Genomic DNA, 18653 nt, shown 5'->3' with positions numbered 1-18653 from the left:
AAAACCCCAAACTTTTGCTTCTTAATGTTTTCAGTGTTTTTATGTGTTAGAAGTTGTTGCAATATTGCAGCCTTAAATTTGTTGTCAGAACTAATTTCAATAATATTTCAATGTGATTTCAATAAAATTAGTTTTTATAATACATGGTTTCAGCCAAGGCAATGATCTGTAAATTGGAAAATGGCTATTGTCTTCTGACTTGTTTGATGATGAAACTAAGTGGGAATTCTATGTTTGAAACACAAAGGCCTTCACAAGCCTTTATAGCCTAGATATTGAACTTTTGTCTTACAATTAAGAGAGAAATGAAACCTTTTGAGAATGGTATTGACACCCTTCAGGGAAATATGTCAGCTGCAAAAATTTTAACACTGTCATGCTTCCTGGCCAGAAAATGTCATTAAGTGCCATCTTTCCCTTATACCACTTAATCTGACAATAACAAACCATGGGTGTGTAACATAACTGCATTTTGGCCTGCGACTTTGATGTATATTAGCTGTATTTCTATTAGTTCTCCTGCTCTGTAATATACAACGCATTACTTCTATTGCCATGAAGAAACTTAGGGGGGGGGGGGAAATGGTATGTATAGTGATTGAGAGATTCCAATTATTACTATTCCGCTTGCTGAATTTTACAGCCACCCATCTCATTAATAAACCTGTTTATTACTAGTAAATGAGCAGAGATTCTTAATATCTGCAGGAAGTTCATTGCACACTCTGAAATTGGGCATTGGTGCTTCTGATATTCATTCCAGTTATCAGTGTCAGGTGTAATAGATCCATTAACGCTCACAGCAGCCTACAAAATAGGACATTTTCTCCTTTCTGAAGGCCCAGGTACAACACTTACAAGGTTTCTTGAGCAGTGCAGAGTGTATGATTACATTATAGGGATGGTGCATATAAGATTCTTTCACGTATTGGTATCACTAATGTATATATAAAAATCACATTGGTGTTAAAGTGTAAGAAACATAATACTGGTACCTGAATAAACTGTTACACTGTTAATAATTTTTAAAATGTAAAAATCAGATTTAGAAAAATGCTTTTTAAGATGTCTGATACCTTCAAGTAAAGGCAGGTGGTTTTTTTTTTTATTTAGGAGTTTATGTGTTGGAAGATCCTATGAGCAATGCTTATGTACCAGTGCTTAGACTTACACATCAGCCAGCTGGTATAGCCAGATCTTCAGTTTTTCTCTTTTTTTACTTTTTTGAGGTATTTGTGAGCAGCTTGATGTTTTTGACATCCGTGTGACAGCTTCTTGCATAAGAGATGAGCAGCTCTGTGTATTAGTGTGTACATCAAGCTGAAGAGCGGCACTTAGCCAGATCTGACAATCAAATGTGAACTAATAATACCTATATACAAGAGTGCATTTCAACGTTGTGTGCTTTTTGGCAAGAGGCAGGTACTTGACAAAGAAATTGTCAGAATCTCTCTTCTTCCCACCTCTTTTTTTTTTTTCCCCCAGATGTGAGTCCATGTCGAAATATATGATTTTTTTTTCTGCAGTTTAATATGGTTTATCTTACAGATAACAAAGCCAATCTAATGTTTTCAGTGATTTCATGTAATAAAACTGTAGCAAGCTTTTTGTAGTAGAGAAGTGTTAATGTTTTAGAATATACAGCAAATTAGCAGTCATTTTTTGCAAACTTAATCTGAAGTTACTTTATGCTTGGTTTCACCAATGACTTCATGTCAACATACCAACAACCTGTCCCCAAAGAAAACTAGAGACCTAGAGAAATTACATTGCTAGTTCATAAATTTCAGTGCTGCTCTTCTCAGTCTAGTTAAAAGTCAGTGATCAGCAGAGTGTGAGTGTGGAGATGAGTGAGAGCTACCTGCTCTTATTTTAGTTTGACTGCTCCGTTAGCTATAAACCTTAAAATCTTCTGCACTTCCTCATGATTTTAAGCCTCAGTCATCTTCTTTGATGCTTAAATGTGAATAAATGAAATTCACTGTCACAGAATAAAATACACAATAACACTCTTCGTAGTTCAGCTTTCCTTGTTTATGTGTTTGCTATAAGCCAGGAGTTAGTTACTGTGTGTAATATTTCTTTCTTCATTTTTTAAATAAGATTGCCAGAATAGGGAAGATGTGTTTTGACCTGTATGTGCAACTCAAAAAGATTATGAAAAGAGGAATTTACAAGAAAAAAAAAGATTTTTTTTTTTTAACAATGAATTCTCTTGTCTATGGAATAAGCAATTTGCAGTGACATCTAGGTGATGAAATATGTAGTTGTTCCCTTATAACTTGGTTCGATGAAAGTGTTAGTGATACCCTTTTTTAACTTATCTGTGTTTTCCTTTGTAGTACACCCTTCTCATTCTTTTAAAAACTGTATTCCATTTCCATCTGGTCTTGCTCTTACAACATAAAAGTATTGAGTGAGCTGCAACTTCAATTATTTCTTGTGATAGTGTTTAAGTAGTTGAAAATATTACAATAAAAATGAGAATTTGAATCCTGTTATCTGACATATTCAAGCATTATGGCAGATGTAGTTTTATGATCTTTGAATTGCATTTTTATTAGTAAATATTTGTTACTGATCAAAGTTTGTAAAGAAACCATCCTTGCAAGCTAAAAGATAGAAGAAATAAAGGAAACTGTATTAATTTTCTAGGCCAATACTTCCACTGTAACAATTTTTACACTGTTGTTAATCTGTACTTGAGTTAGTGTTGAATTAGACTGCGGGTAGATAAATGTGGATGGACTTGTCATGGATTGGGATTGTTTGATTCCAAAAACCTGATGGCATGTTTCAGGCTTCTCTTGCACTTCCTAAATCTTTAGCTGAGGCCCATTGTTTTAATAAAGTATATTATTGTGCCATTTAATGGAATATGAGCTTTGTACCCATTGGATCCACAAACTGAAGTAGAAAATAAAATGAAAAAGAAATAAGAAATTAGTATCAAGGTACAAAGTAGGCATAGTTCTGGAGAACATTAGACCAAGATGGATTTTCATCAGTGTAATAAGGACTGATTATCAAAAAAAGAATTTAGGAGGAAAAATACTCATGTGCTCTGAAACTACTTAACCTGAATTACTGCTTTGTAAGTGGAAAAGCTCCACTGATTTTTTGTATCCATTTTTCCTTATTTAATTTTCCAGAATTGAATGTAGTAAGAGAAATAACTGCACGTTTGTGTCTTTTTAATACAACTAGTTTTATACTTGGCTGTTTTTATCTTGGTCTTTAGTCTAATTTTCTGTTTCAATTTTACCCCTCCAAAACAGAAAAAAAAACTTCTTGAAGAACTTGGAGAGAATAGACTTCCGTATGTGACACCAGCTGATGCTGATTTCCATCAATTGGTAATGTATTTCTTTTAACTGTACTTGTTTTAAACTAAAATGGCTGTTTGCACTGAACAACAAATAAATTTTTTTTCAAAGAGACGCTGTGAAATCCGATGTGAAAAAGGTATCCTGATGGCTGATAATGGACTTTCAGGTGGTACAAAATAAGACCTCTAGAATTGGGATATTCAAGAATGAAAAATTTGTGAACTTCATTTATTTTTAGGATTTTGCCCTGAGTATCAGTACCTGAGTACCAGGTAACACGTGTAACAATTAATCACAGTTTCTTATGCTTTGTTAAAATAAAATACATGTCACCATTGTTTTAAGGTTTTTTGGGTTTTGCTTTTTTTTTTTTTCCTGACTTGTGAAGAGAACTATTCTTTAGAGCTCAGGTTCGGCAAAATAGGGAAAATATTAACATAGACATTTCAAAATTTTTGGCTTGATTCTATTTTCAAACAATAAGTAATCCTTAAGACTTTGCTTACAAAATGAACTGTGGAAACTGGAATGCATGCCTTAAATGAAACCAAATAAAAGTAAAAACAGGCCCAGTAGCCACAGGAGTAATAAACCAAATGAGTGTATGGAAGAGTATCATGAAATTAATAAAATATTCTGCATCTATCTTGGATCTTTTTAGGTCAGCTACAAAACATATGGCAAGAATTGTAGGTTCAATCAGATCAAATCGGAACATGGTAAGATGAAAAGCATAAGAAAGAATCTTGTAGTTTGAACAGCTACAGCAAGTGTGCTTACATTACAGGCATGTCACCTTTTTTGTATTGACATATGGCTCAAAGATGTATATGGTAGCATAAAAATACGTCTGAGTCTTTTCTTGCAAGGATGAATTTCTCCTTTGCAGGATTCCAAGGCCAAGAAAAGTTTAGCACACACCACACTATAGAAGAGGAAAGATGTATTTATGGGTCAGCTACTGGACTGCAACTCAGAAGCATGAAGTCAAACTCCAGTTTTGCCACGGGATTACAATGTGATATTGAGCAATCTGTATACTTCCCTCACCTTTCTTGTTAATTTAAGTTGTAGGATGCTTAGGGAAAGCATGGTTTTCTCTGTATTCTTACTGTGCTGAACATAGTGGAAGTAAGCTCTCGATTGGTATCTTTAACAGCTGTAAGGATAATAATATGAAAACACATAACTTGCTGTTAACAATAAAAACACTTCTGTGGGTAAGGGCAAGGAAAAGTGTAGAAGAGCTGGAAAAGTGTAGAAGAGCTTAACAGAATGATGATTTTTTTTTCTTTACAAAAAAAACAACCCCAAACACATTCTTTTCAGTCTTAAACTAATGTTCAAGAAGAAGTTCCTGCCCCTTTTAAGACTCAGGCAGCTTAATGTTTTCTCCTTCCTAGTCCTGTTACATCCCCTCCTGTTTGTTCTCTTCTTTTATATCTGTTGCTGCCAAGAACTGCTATGCCCAGCAGCCTTTTCTTTTTTCTGTCTTTGTAAAACCATAGTCTTGCAGAGCTGATGTGAAAAGAAGATGGAGCCAACGTTGCCCAAGTGGCATCTCATTTGCTCTGTATCAGTAACGCATAAATACAGAAGACAATGGGAACAAGATAAGCAATGAAATCAGACCTGGTCAAGCCTTAATAGAGTTTAGATACATTCTTTTTGCATCATATAGAATTAGACCTTTTGTGTAGTGTTTGTGTGCATGCTAGGTATTTTTAAGTATATGTGATAATCATAAGCATTGCCAGTGCCTTTTAAATTCTTATGATGGTTATGAAATGTTACTTTAATCACAGCTGTAGATATAACAAGTTCCATGATGGTTAAATGTACTACAGATGGAGAGGAAAAGACGGGTGAGAGCTTGAAGACAACAATTGGCAAAATAATATGGCAAAATATCACATAGAGTTTAGTTTTATAGTCTGTCTTTTCTGGAGAGACCTGCCTTACTCCTTTAAGGATCCACCCCTTATAAAGTAGTATTCTTTGAATATGTTGGAAAGGTTAGGTAGGATGCAAGTAAAAAAATACAGTATCCTATCAGGTACAGAAATGTACAGTCTGAACAAAACTAAGAAATTCCATTACAGGCAAACACTGACATCCTCTTTCAATGTGTCTTGCCTGATGAAGGATTTTAGAAATGGGCTCCAAACCATAGGCTGAAACAAGGTAATGTTTAAAGCCAGTTATGAACAAGAAAAAGTCTGTTAACAAGGCAATTCACAAATATCTGAAGTACAAACTATCATGTAATGATTTAAGTGGCAATTTGCTTATTAAGGGTCCTTATTGCTGATTTCTAACTTTATTCTATCACTTGAGTCATCCTGTAGGGTGATTCTCTGTGTTGAGTACCACCAGTAGAAGTGAAAGCATGTGTATATTTAAAATCACGTGTGTAATATGCATATGAAGAATTGAGCATCAAATGTGCCTTTTTTTTTTGTCCTGTAGTTGCCCGTAACATACTTACTTCTTTCAGAGTGAACAGTGAATTGACCTTTAATACTTACTGTCAGAGTTACAGCACAAGAGTACATCATTACTCCCCCTTCCCCATGCCCCCAAAACAACAAGGTGTCCAGTGTGAACCCAGCATTCACCCTGTGTTCTGATCCCTTAATGCTTTCCTTATGTAGGACATAGCACAATGATGGGTTGGAGATTTAAAGAAGACCAAACTGTTCTCAAGTGATGTGTCGGAAATGTGTTTCCACTTCCTGATTTCTTCTGAGATATCAGCGTGGGGTTTTTTTAAGGTAGAATCCTAGGTATACCGTGTAAAACTTAATGATAAAATATTTCTTAAGCATGTAATCTTAAAACACAATCCAAAAGTATCATGCCTCTGACTTGGCTGGCAATAAAATGTGGAAGACGTTATCTCTGTAGTTCGGGAGGGGAATACAGTGTTGTTATCTTTGTAGAATCTGTTTGCTTCCTTTCTGATGCATGTTTTCAGGCATTGAGTTGCTTTGCACCATATTGTTATTTCCCTGCTTCTGTTTGTAATAATTGTTTGGAATTTCATGTGTGCAATGCAAGTCAGAAATTCAGTATATTAAATGGTTTAAGAATATGTAGTAATAATGACTTTTTAAATATGCCATAATATCATATGTAACATGGCAGTTGGTTAATCTGACCTGAGTATGTCCATATACAGAATTATTTAAAGAAATGCTGGGACACTGCTACAGAACTGTGAGTGCTCTTTCTTTTATACATATCATTTGCATAATGAAACAAATCATGCAGTAATATTCTTTATATGTCACAACATATTCTGTCATTATTAAGTATCATTGTGAAAGAATACTTACGATTCCCATCAACCTATACCCACACATCTGACTGTAGCCTATAGCTGTAAATCCTTAGAATTTGCAGTTACTGATTTCAGTAGTTATTCTTTATAAGGATTTTTTCACTGTCCTGTTCAAAGGCTACAGATACAAAGCACTGATTGAAACAAAGGGGACAGTTCAGGACCTCTAAAGGAATTGTTTCAGGCTTTTGGCAAGCTCAGGTGAATTGCGTTTGTCAAGTTTATATTCAGTTCTTTTAATGAAAGCTGGGATCCAGTGTTCTGTGCTGGGGATTGTAGAGGGACTTTCAAATAGGTATCTGGAACTATTTTCAAGCTTTGATATTTAAAGTATTAGCATGTAAATACAGTTGTCAGAAATTATTATCTGTAGATACTGTTACGGGTTTTTCTCCTCTCTCTAGGAAGCTAGTTTTTGGAAACCATAAGAATGTGTAAAGAAAGGGAGTTAGCTTCACTGTAAGAATTCACAAGAAATGGTGGCAAGGTTTATAGATAAACCGTGATTTATTATGTGTAATCATTATGTTTAAAATAGACTTCCTCTTATATTCTCCTTTTTAGTAGAAACAAATGATCCTATAAAGCCACCTCTTCAGTGTTGTAGGATAACAACATGTTATGATGCAAAAGTCTAACTGTTTTCTTGCAGTAGAAAATGTGCATGCTGACATACTGCCTGGTTGGTATTTTTTAAAGGCACCTTTTCTGGATTTTAAAATTAATTTCCTGAAAGGCAGGTTCAAATCTGACTTGGAAGTAGATAGTCCTAGTAAAGAGGTTTTGAGTTGTACCAGAAGGAGCCCACAGATGGATTGTAGGTCAGTGTGATGCTTTTGTGCCAATGGCTTTTGTTTTCTGAAAGCACTTTGAACATAAGCTATTACGTTAGTGAAAGTTTTGATAGATCAGTTTTGTGCATTCATGTGCTCTTGCCCCATTGCCTAATGGCTTCTGATTTCAGTTTACCTTAATTTTTTTCCCCACAACACCATCAGTATCTACCTTTTCCCCAGACTAGTGACTAACTTCTGGACAAAAGGAAATGCTAATTGACACTTGATAGGCGCACATTACAGCCTTTCCCTTACTGAGGGCACTAGTTTGCATCTGTTGCATCTCTTCATTTTATTTATCTGTTAATTTTAATGAAATACACAGGAACTTAGTCTATTTAAGCACTTATTCTCTAGCCTTTGTCCAGTTTGCCAAACAGTCTCAGCAGTAGTTAAAGCAGATTTACAGGCAACCAATAAAAGCTGTGATTACATGATACTCACTTTCTTAGAAAACCAGATTAACAAAATAAAATTATCCAAGCCTTCCTGGAGTGGGAAGCAGTATTTTGCATACAAAGCAAGATACTGCTGATTAGCAGCGTCATACCTTGCTGGGAGTTGTCACCTCCACAAACTACTGGATTCTGAACTCCAGCTGATACCAGACCTGGTGTGGTGGGGAGATGGGGAGGAAAATAAGTTTGGGAATTTCTTTTTATCTAAAAGGGGGAATTTTATGTAAAACAGGAGAGCTAATTGGCATGCATTGAGGAACGTGAAAATAGAAAGAACCAGTATGTCAAGGACTATTTTGAAGATAGAGGTGCAGTGCAGCAGGATGTTGGCCTTTTTTGAAAATTTACATTTTCATTTTGTTACTTTTGCCCTAAAAATTGTTGTTATATAAAACTATTTCAGTTTATCATGTGGCCCTCTAGAATTCTGTACATCAGAAGGAGACAGAACGGTCTTTGCAACCATCACAAAAAGAAGAGTCGCTTTGTTACTGCTCAATATTCCATTGTTTACATCCTTAAAGGTAGCATTATCTACAGATTCATTCATTCCTTTATACATTCTATTGATTTCTGCCAGAAGCCTCAGATTTATTTATTTTTTTAGAGATTTGCCCTGGTGATACTTTCTGGTTACAGGCCACTGGTACATATCCACAGTTTGTGTGATATATTGGAATATGAAAATAAAGTAACAAATACTGGCATCTATTTCTTCACCACATTCTAGACTCATGCTTGATAACTTGTCAACTTAGCCTTGTCCATTCTTGAATATATGAAATACTTTGGTTCCTGTAAAAAGAATAATTCTTTTTCTGTTTTTGTTGGTTTTGTTTTTTTTTTCCCTCCTTTAGTGGAAGACCAAATATTCCAAGCTGATTTTCAGAAAATCTGATACAGTACCTGAAGAGCTCCATCAAATGGTACAAGAAGGCTTTCTGACCTTGCGAAAACATGATTGTTTCTTTCAAGATCTTGTAAGGATCAAAGGAAAAGATTTTGTTACTCCAGTGTCTCGTATATTAATTGGAAACCCAGGATGCACTTACAAGTACTTGAACACAAGATTATTTACAGTTCCTTGGCCTACTGAGGGTTATGATATAAACTATTGCAGTCCTCAAATACATGATGCTTGTAAAGCATTAATCAGACTTAATGACTACTTGCATATTGAAGCAGTCAAGGCATTACAAAGACAAAATCTGTTTGAGACCAAAGAAATTAAAGATACTACTGTAATAGATAGGGAACAAAATTTTGCTACTTCTCTGACGGCAAAAGGGTCTGTTTCAAAAGATCAAAGCAGTTGTTGTGTACCAGAGGATGATTACATAAGTCTAAAGAACAGAACATCTTATAACTTGACTTTATTAAATTATATGGATCCACTACAAATGCTGTACTTGAAACAAGAACCTTATTTTGGAATGGGGAGCATGGCAGTGAGCTGGCACCATGACGAGAATCTAGTTGAAAGGTCAACGGTTGCTGTGTACAGTTATAGCTGTGAAGGTGAGTGATGGGCGGTATGAGTTGACTAGTGATATAAATATCTTAAATCCCTGAAGCTCTTTTATGTTTCCTTGTGTGTATGTACATAAGCACACCTGCATGCTAGTCTAGATTTGTCACGTGCTTCTGAATACATTATGGTACTTTTTGTATTTAAGCCCTATCTTTGTTTCTACTAAAACTCGCACAAAATATATCTGTGTTTACTGCAGCTGGCTTATCAGTCGTTCTCTAAGTAGGTTTAAAAATTGGTATGATTAGCTTCCTGACGAAGAGCCAAGAAATAAAAATCTGTCAAATACCTATTTCAGGTTAACACATGTGCATGTTTTCTATCCTGTAAAATGTTTCATTGTAGTTGAGATCACTGTCTTTATTGTGTTATTTATCATATACAGACTTGCTTCTGCTTTATGCTGATTTTACTACTCTGCTTTCTTTGGGAAGATCATTTTAAGTTGGTTTTGTATAAAAGTATTACTGTATTTACATGGAAGTATATACATTTTGTCTAGGCATGCTGTAGTGCTAATGCACATTTTGCAGAGGACTTGCCAATGTTTCTGTAGTTGGGAAGGGTGGAAGTTTTCCATTAAAAGACTTGTTGTCTGACAGGCTTTGCAGGCTCTTCATTATTTAAAAACCATTTAAATGCAGTGTTCGGGGGAAAAAGGTGTAGTTGAAGAGTCATTAAACAATGTCATTTTTCGTTTAAAGTACCTTTCTCATCTTTGTCTTTATTTAAAAACAGACATGAAGATTTTTGTTTATTTTTTTCCTAACAATTTTTGAGTAAAGCTTGGATTTTTTTTAATGGCTTCCAGTTTTGCAAACATAAGATTAGAATTTAGACACTTGATTTGAATTTGCAAATGCTCCCTTATGATTCATAATTCACAACTGATTTTTGGTCCTTCCAAAAATCCTTTTATGTTTGCTTCAAAACATGGGAAGAATTCACGTTGACTTTGGTAGGCTTTGGCTAAAGACCATCATGTAAAAATAATAGCTTATACTTTCATGTGCATTCTTTGAAACTATGGGTCACGTTGTTATTTAAGGTTCAGCTGAAATCATCGTATTTACGTTTTCCTGGACATAAAACTGGACATAAAACATCAGCTGGCATAGCAAATGGAAGAGATTCCCTGACCAGTAGAAGTGTCACTTTGTTAATGAACTTTTTTCTGTCCTATTTGCCAAAGATGTTGATGTTTTATGTCCAGTAAATGTATTTTTTTTCAGTGGTACTATAGATAACTTAAAATGTTACTGAAAAAATATTTAAAGAAACATAAGCATGAACTTGTAATACTAATAGTGTGTGTGAGGATTTATTGTAATATGCTTGAAAACTTTTACTTTAACATAAAACTTGCTTGTGGAGGGGAAAAAATGAGTCCCTTTAAGTTCAGAGAGCTATAAATTAACAAAACAGAAAGCTGCTAATTTTATTCATAACTCGTCACTTGATTTTGTTTCTTCAAGTTCAGCAAGTTAGTTAAAAATTATGCTGTTTTAAAACCACTGCAAATTCTATGCAAGATTTGATTGACGAGGGTAGAAAGAAATATTTGATATATTTAGACCAAAAGTTATTTTGATATCTACATGTAATTAATGTTTTTGCCACATAAAAGGTTTTTTTCATAAATACACTTAAAAGTTTATATTTTTTTCCTGAAGGATTTAAAAACAGACATGAAAGCTCAACAAAGCTAAGAGCTTTCCAGTGAATAAATTGATCGTTCTATCACATTTACAAAAAAAATTTAAAAATTGCTACTTTAAATTTTTGTATTTTTGCAATGATTCCAGAAGTTTTTGATCAAATTGAAATTTGATTATATATTGGGGGGGGGAATCTCTTGGCAGGAGGTGGCGATATTAAAACCTCAGTGTAGCTGGAGGTAGTGTAAAAGCCACTTTTTTGGGAAGAAAATGATTTATGAAGTCAGATCTAAATCTGAACAAGATTGAATTCGACTTGATAGCTCTTGAGTATGGCTCAAGTTGGTTTCATGAACTTTAGAAGCGATTTAAGGCTCCTGAGCATCATGAGGAAATGTCCTGTAGTATACCTTTATGTGAAAACAGGTCACTCACATCTGTCTGTATTCAGGTTGTGGTTGTCACTGCATATCCCTAAAGTGAAGCCGTGTTTATAGTTGGCCTACTTATTCATAAATTGGAGGAAATGGAACCTGTTTATAGTTTATGAATACGGCATTGTAATTAAAGTGACAGTAAATACTTGTGTGTGTTGAAGTTTTCTAACTAGCTCATCCAAAAGGAGTAATGAGTCTACTTGATTTTAGAGAAATAAATGGATGGTCATTTTGCTCTTCTGATTTCCTGTTTGTAGCTTTCAAATGCTGGTGGTTATAGACTTATCAGTGCTTATAACATTATTGTTTCCAGTTCCGTATCACTTCAATGTGTTGGTAGTTTCTGCAGTTCACAGAGACTGTCGATATTTACTATATCTCTTATCAAGCTCTCCATAACTGTGAAGCATGAAGAAGCTCCACATCTTTTTGAAGATTGTTGTTTTGTAGAATTGTATCTTGACTCCTCTTCCTATTTTCCATAAATATCTTTGCTTTTTACGCCAGTATCTTTTATTAGTACGTACTCCATTAATTCATTTAGTATTGAGTTAGCATTGAATTCTCACTGTAGTGTATAAAGACTGTCACAGAATCATTGTAGAATACATAATAAGAAGTAGAGGTCGTCAGAAATTTTTTGATGGAACAATTTTTCCTTAGAAGATGTCGATTAGATGGACTAGTAATTTTCTGGGAGAAAACACTGATTCTGCGGGAAATTCAAACATAATTAAGCATGCCAATTTTTGTTAAAACTAGCTTGATTCTCTTTTCTGCTAGGTCCCGCACATTTTTTGGTCAGCTCTCTCTTCCTCAGATTCCCACTGGTCTCTGTGATACTCCAAACACTGAGGATCTGTGGCAGCCCCTTAGCATGGGGAAGCTAGGGCTTCCACAGCTTCATGGCTAGTACCAATCTATCCTGCCACAAACGCAGAATGCCCAGGTTTTCAGGTTTTGAACAGCAGGAGCCCTAGGAGTCAAGCAGTCTTACTGCGTTATGGCAGCTGTTTGTCGGACTGTTTAGAGATGTACAACTCGGGTTATATGGTTTTCTTTTTACTTTAATTTGCGTTTTTATATCATTATTTGTTTGATGCCTACTTATTGGATTAAATAGTATTAAAACAGATACTACTGTAATTGAAACATCTTTAGTTTCTTGTTCGCTTGTTCAGTGTTTGATGCCATAATGGAAACTTGATGTTTTAAACTTTGATCATTATTAATTGGAGTAGAAGCAGTTTTTAATATGCCAGAAAAGAAATTTGAGAGCCAACGTAAAGATACTGGAACAAGCTGATATTCTAATTAGTATCACTGTTTATTTTCTTGTTTCCAGTGTCAAACTCTTTCAAAGCAACTTCAAATGAGGTATATTTCTAACAACAAAACAAGACAGACGTTTTGCTTAATGCTCATCTGAATAGTATTTGCTTTTATTTACATTAAAATAAAATGCATTACATTACACTAGGTTAAAAGTAGGTTATCAAGTGATAAGAACAGACCCTCACAAAAATTTGAGAAATTTCATTTTAATGTGTATACTGCATGAAAGTGCATGAGTGGTAGTCATGGTGCATGTGCAGAACTGAATACATTACAGAATGTGTGTTCAATTATACTGTCACTAACACTTTTCCGAATTAATTTACTTTTCAGTATTTACCATGGAACAGGAATTCAAAATTTTGACCAATTTAAGATTTTTAATAACACATTAGCTTACAAATATCCTATCACATGAGAGCATTAAGGTAAAAACTTATTCAGAATTTTAATATAGTAAGCTAATAACCCAGTTTTATTTCCTACTCTATTTATAAAAGTTAATTGCAATCCAAATACTGGTGGAATAAGGACATTTTCAAAAATTGGATTTTATCCATGAAAATTTCCTAATGAACAGTTTTCCCTCAGGTCTTTATAAGTTTTGTAGGAAGTTTTATTGCTTAGCAGAGCACTAGTTGGTTCTAAAGATGTTCTTTGAAGTAGAGACTTCTTTCAGTTACCAACTTGAAGGAGATGGAAAATAATGTAGTCACTGGAAGTGTCCATCTTTCTCTTACCTGGATTTCCCACACACTATGTTTGAGGTTAGATCAGTAGTTCTCTCTAGATTCTTTACAGTATCTTGTTTATCATCTTGCTGTAAGGCCTACTTGCTGTATAAATCTCTTGAAGTACTAAACAACTGGCTCTGCTGACAAGGTAATGTTGAAAGGTTTAACAAACTTACAGTTAGTTGCAGTAATGACTGATTTTGAAGGAGCTGTTATGCTTGTTTCTTTTGTAAAATGCTGTTTGTATTTTTTCACACTGCGATGTTAGAAGCAATATCCTAGCACTAAACCTAATGACTGCTATTTCATTTCTACAGTAATTACGAATAAAAATAATTGAGATTCACTACAGATGTTTGTTTCCTCACTCAGTTAAAAAAAAAAACCCTGAAACTATGAAAGTTGTTCAGAATTGAAGTCAATCTAAATTTGTAGTTGACTAATAATCCTCCTTATGTACTTCTTAATGGATAAAAGTCATGGAGTAGACATTTGTACAGGATGAGAACAATTATATTAAATGGTTTCTAATGTCAATAATGTAGGAGAAATATTGCTTGTTGAAAGAATATAAATGGTATGTAGAAAAATACATATTACTTCTTAAGAAATGAATATTTAAGTGAAATGGTCACATCTCTAATTTGTAGATTCTGGCCAGTTGGAATTATTTTCTGAGAGAATTGCAAATTTTTAATGATCCAATTAATCTTATAATAATAGATTTGAATCCCTGTTTTCTAAAAAGAACTCATCATTTGAATTAACTGTTGTGGGTTTTTTGTTTTGTTTTGTTTTGTTTTTTAACCATGCTCTCACTGATTTGATCAAATAAAGTCGCTCCTTGAAGAATGAAGGCATGACAAAATATTCTTTGCTCTTATTTTAGTGCTTTTGTTCTTGATCTATTTGGACACAGTATTCCAAATATGAATTGATAAGAACAGTGTTGGCAAATCTTCTGATTTTTGTTTTTGTGAATGGCAGTTGCAAGCAAAAGTTAAAATGTTAGTACAGTTTAATTAACCTTTTATGCTATGGCTTTTTAGTAATAAGGTAGAAGAGATAACTCTGGGTAGATACTCATTCTTTCCCACCAGCTGCTGAAAAGCAACACATGCTCTGCTTTTTTCACTTCTTGCACATAACATATATACATTATTAGTCTTATAGTCTATACATATATACATTATTAGTCTTCCATAGCAATTTGCTATGTATATAATTAATGTATATATTATGTATATATGTATAATGCATAATATGTATATTATGTATATAATGTATATATGTGTATAATTAATGTATATATTTCATTAATTGCTGAACACGTGCCCAAGTTCCTTTAAATTCTGCAAAAATCAATCAATCTGTAAAAAAATAATTCTTTTTTCTGTATCTGTGTAACAATGGTCAGTTGGATTTAGTGACAAAGTAGGTGTTTACAGGCCTGCTTGGTTTTAGCAATGTGTTGGCAGTGATTCTGTTGCCTAAGAAATCATGTTTGATTTAAGATTACATTTAGGGTATAGTTTGGCATTACAATTTGACTTGAATAATCCTCTTTATGTTTCAGAGTGTCAAAAAACTCTTAAACTCTTCCTGAACATTTTGGTGCTGAATAGCAAAGAAACGTTTCAAGGCTACTTTTGCTTTCTGTGCTGTGGAACAATAACCAAACTAGATCCAGGAAAACAAGTTTCATGTTGTTCTGAACCTCAGCAGGACCCAAACCTGATAAGATCAGGTCTTAGAGCTGGAACATCTCTGAAATTGGAGCTGTCTAGTTAGAAGCATAATGTTGTGGCCGATTTTCTGCAGCTACATTCTCTCTTTCATGGTTCTACCTTAATTACAGCTTTGATGAGGTATTGTTGTTAAGTTGTGGTAAGCTTGTTACCTGGTTGCACCATTTTGTTTGGGATGCAAGCATAAAGGTTTCTTGCAGACCAAATTCTATGCATCTTTAATGAACGGAATTCAAATTTGCAGATAGTTTTATATTTCCATTAAATACTGCTACATTTGACCATTTCTGTATGGTCTACTCCAAAATAAATACATGTTCTTACGGTGCTGTTTATGTGCAAGATCCACATGATTTACTCTCAAATACCTATGGTTTAGATGCATCCAAATGTTTTCACTTAAATGGGAACTGTAATTGTATCAATGAATATACAGCATTCAGTCATGCTTGAGGTGTGACATACAGAATTTAATAACAACTTCTTGTTATGTAAAAGTTTGTCAGTGCTACCTAGAGATATACCACAAATGTTAAGGTGTCTTTTTTTTTTTTCCTTGCTCTTACTTTCAGAATAGCTTGCATTTAAAAGCTAGTAGCAGCTTGCTTCCATTTGTTACCAAAATAACATGGTAGGAGCAATCAGTTTCAATTGCTGCTGATAATTATAAGGTGCAATAATTGAGAATATAGAGAAAAGGAGTCTGTGAGCTACATTTGAACTCTGTACTTAAGCAATAAAAAATTTATCAAACTGCAAAAAATAAGTCATTTTAACGAGCACATTCCAAAGGTGCTGGATTTATGAGGAGACCCCAGGAAACTTTGATTGAAATTGCTGTCTCTGATTGTAGTTCTATATTTTATTGGTGCCATATTGTGAACAGTGCTGCTGCCAAAGTGAATGGGAAAGCAGCATAACAGAGAGAGTTAACCCAGAAAGGTTACCTCTTTTTATAATATCCATGATGTATTGCATTAAAAATGCCTTGAAAGCCATCCTATTTGCAGTTTTCAGAAAACATTTTTCTTAAATTAAGTTACGATTTATCTGAACAGGGCAGAAAATATGAAAGCCCCTTGAAGACTTTAGTATTGATTTTTCTGAGTATTTGCTAGCTCTTGTTTTCTCATTTATGTGCTCCTTGATAGGAAGGCCTAGAGCTGGTCCTGAGCCAAAGCTAAGCTTCAGCTGGATGAGAAGTGCAGCAGTGGAGGGGGGGAATACAGGGACTGAATTTACAGTAGGAGTTTTAACTAAGAACTTTAGATTGGCTTTTTAAAATGTTTTGGCTCTCTGCTTCCTGAATTTAGACAATATTTAATTGACATAGAAAATTAAGACAATTTTTTAATTATTAAAGGTACTCCCAACTAAACAAACATTGCAGTAACCACGGGAGACGAATGACTCAAATATTTTGAAAGTGAGAGTTCAAGGACACTTTTTATATGTGCATATTATAATAAGAGTTATAAATCTTTATTTTAGTATTTTTATTCTAGAAGTAAATGAAGACAAGAGTTTTGAAAATTATTACATGAAAGCACATTTGAAATGGACACACACAGTTACTAACTTATAAGCAATAATTAGGCATGCTACATAGTTGATGATTTCTAACTGTTCACTGTGCCAACTGCTTATGAAAACTTCATCCTCCCTCTGTCAAAATGCTCTGTTACTTTAGCCGTAAATCTGTTATACCATAGCTCCCAAATACCTTGTTATAAATGCTGACTGTATCTTTCAATTTATACTGCAGTGAAGTAAGCTTATGAAAATAGTTCTGAGGGATTAAGCTCTAAATACTATTCCTATGCAGTGGATTATTTTTTTCCCCAAGCTCAACACATTCATGTTGCTTAATGATAAGAAAAATGTTGTGACAAATGTATTGAAGCTTCATTGGCTCTTGCACATGTCATCTAGCATGTTTGACTAACAATTTTGAGAAAAGAATGACAGATATGATTCCAAGATTCACTCAACTTTGTTGGTCTAGACTGTGTTTTGTGCCCATTATTTCACCTTACTTTGCCTCACTTTATGATTTGGTGAAATTGCAAGTACGTAAACAAATGAAATTGTTCACAAAATGCTTTGGCAGTTTATGACTTGAAATTCTTTCAGAAGTTATGTATTTTTTATATCAGTGTTGCTGCATTTTTTTCTTTTATCTTCTATGCTTATAGTTTTACTCATGTAAAAAAAAAAAATTAAGAGTGAAGATTAACTAAAACTCCTATTACATGTACTTGAGAACTTCAGAAAAACTTGAGTCCATTACAAACTTTGCCTTGATTTGCCTTTACTTTGTAGTTAACGTGAAGTTTTCATCTTAGTAAAGTTGGTTGCAAAAAATTCTTGATCTGTTTTTCTTATTTACTTATTACGTACTTTTGAATTTGGAGATGATGATTATACCAAATGGAGATTATAGAAAGTTTAAGCCTATTAAGATTGTACCAATGTGGGATATCTTTAAGTCTGTATTGTTAGACCAAATTTTGTATTTTATGGTTCTCACCTTGTCTGTTTTCTCTGGTGTTTTTCCCTCTCTCTCTTTAAAGGTTCAGCCATGGAGGAAAGTAATGAACAAAAACTGAAGGGAAGAGACCCAGCTGTTTGGCACGTAGGATTGAAGGTGGCATGGGACATAGAGACACCTGGATTAGCAATACCACTTCACCAAGGAGACTTCTACTTGATGCTTGGTAATTTTCAAGGGCTAAGAAGGTGAACTTTCTGTTGAAAACAGAGAAGATGACACTTATTTTAATATAGATTATCATACCTTCCTTTCACTTAGGACTTTCCTTATTTAGAAAGACATGAGATCTGGCTAGAGTGTCTAATAAATTCCTCCTACCCTGCCCATTTCCAGTGTATTTTGGAAAACTTTTTTTTCCTAATGTTTCTTTCACTTCACAGCTAAGAAAGGAAATATTCTTTTTGAGCCCTTTCTTTCTGTTGTGCAGTCAGAATTGCTAGACCAATCAGACTTCAGTCCATAAGCAGAATTTCCCCAGATCTTGTGAGAAGTTGAGCTGTATCTGTCCCATCCTTGTATTTGTAGATGCTGATTCCTTTTTCTATTCTTAATGCAGTTTTACTGAGTAACTGCGAGCATCTGCGTCTGTTATGTTCAACAAAAAAAATTCCTGTTCTTCAGTTTGGCTTATAGAGTGGCTACGTATTATGTAAGCTGTGACTGTAGCAGTCTTCTGGTAGTTTTCTGGTA

General features: G+C 34.2%; 1 protein-coding gene across 8 annotated transcripts in view; it reads left to right on the top strand.

The window, feature by feature from the left end:
• The window catches only part of FTO (FTO alpha-ketoglutarate dependent dioxygenase), a 263803-nt gene that overhangs the window by 45322 nt on the left and 199828 nt on the right, over positions 1-18653 (top strand). For 7 of the 8 annotated variants that reach the window (XM_075510613.1, XM_075510611.1, XM_075510616.1 and 4 more), the window contains 3 exons: positions 3279-3356; positions 8824-9484; positions 17983-18126. In XM_075510613.1, the coding sequence (XP_075366728.1) occupies positions 3279-3356; positions 8824-9484; positions 17983-18126 (883 nt within the window). Of the gene's footprint in view, positions 1-3278; positions 3357-4016; positions 4049-8823; positions 9485-17982; positions 18127-18653 lie in introns of those variants that run through there. The other variant, XM_075510615.1, reaches the window with a different exon arrangement.

Source organism: Mycteria americana, chromosome 8 (genome assembly GCF_035582795.1).
Source record: "Mycteria americana isolate JAX WOST 10 ecotype Jacksonville Zoo and Gardens chromosome 8, USCA_MyAme_1.0, whole genome shotgun sequence".
Classification (NCBI taxonomy): Eukaryota; Metazoa; Chordata; class Aves; order Ciconiiformes; family Ciconiidae; genus Mycteria; species Mycteria americana.
Note: the sequence above shows the minus strand (reverse complement) of the source record. Positions and strands in the feature narration are given on the sequence as shown.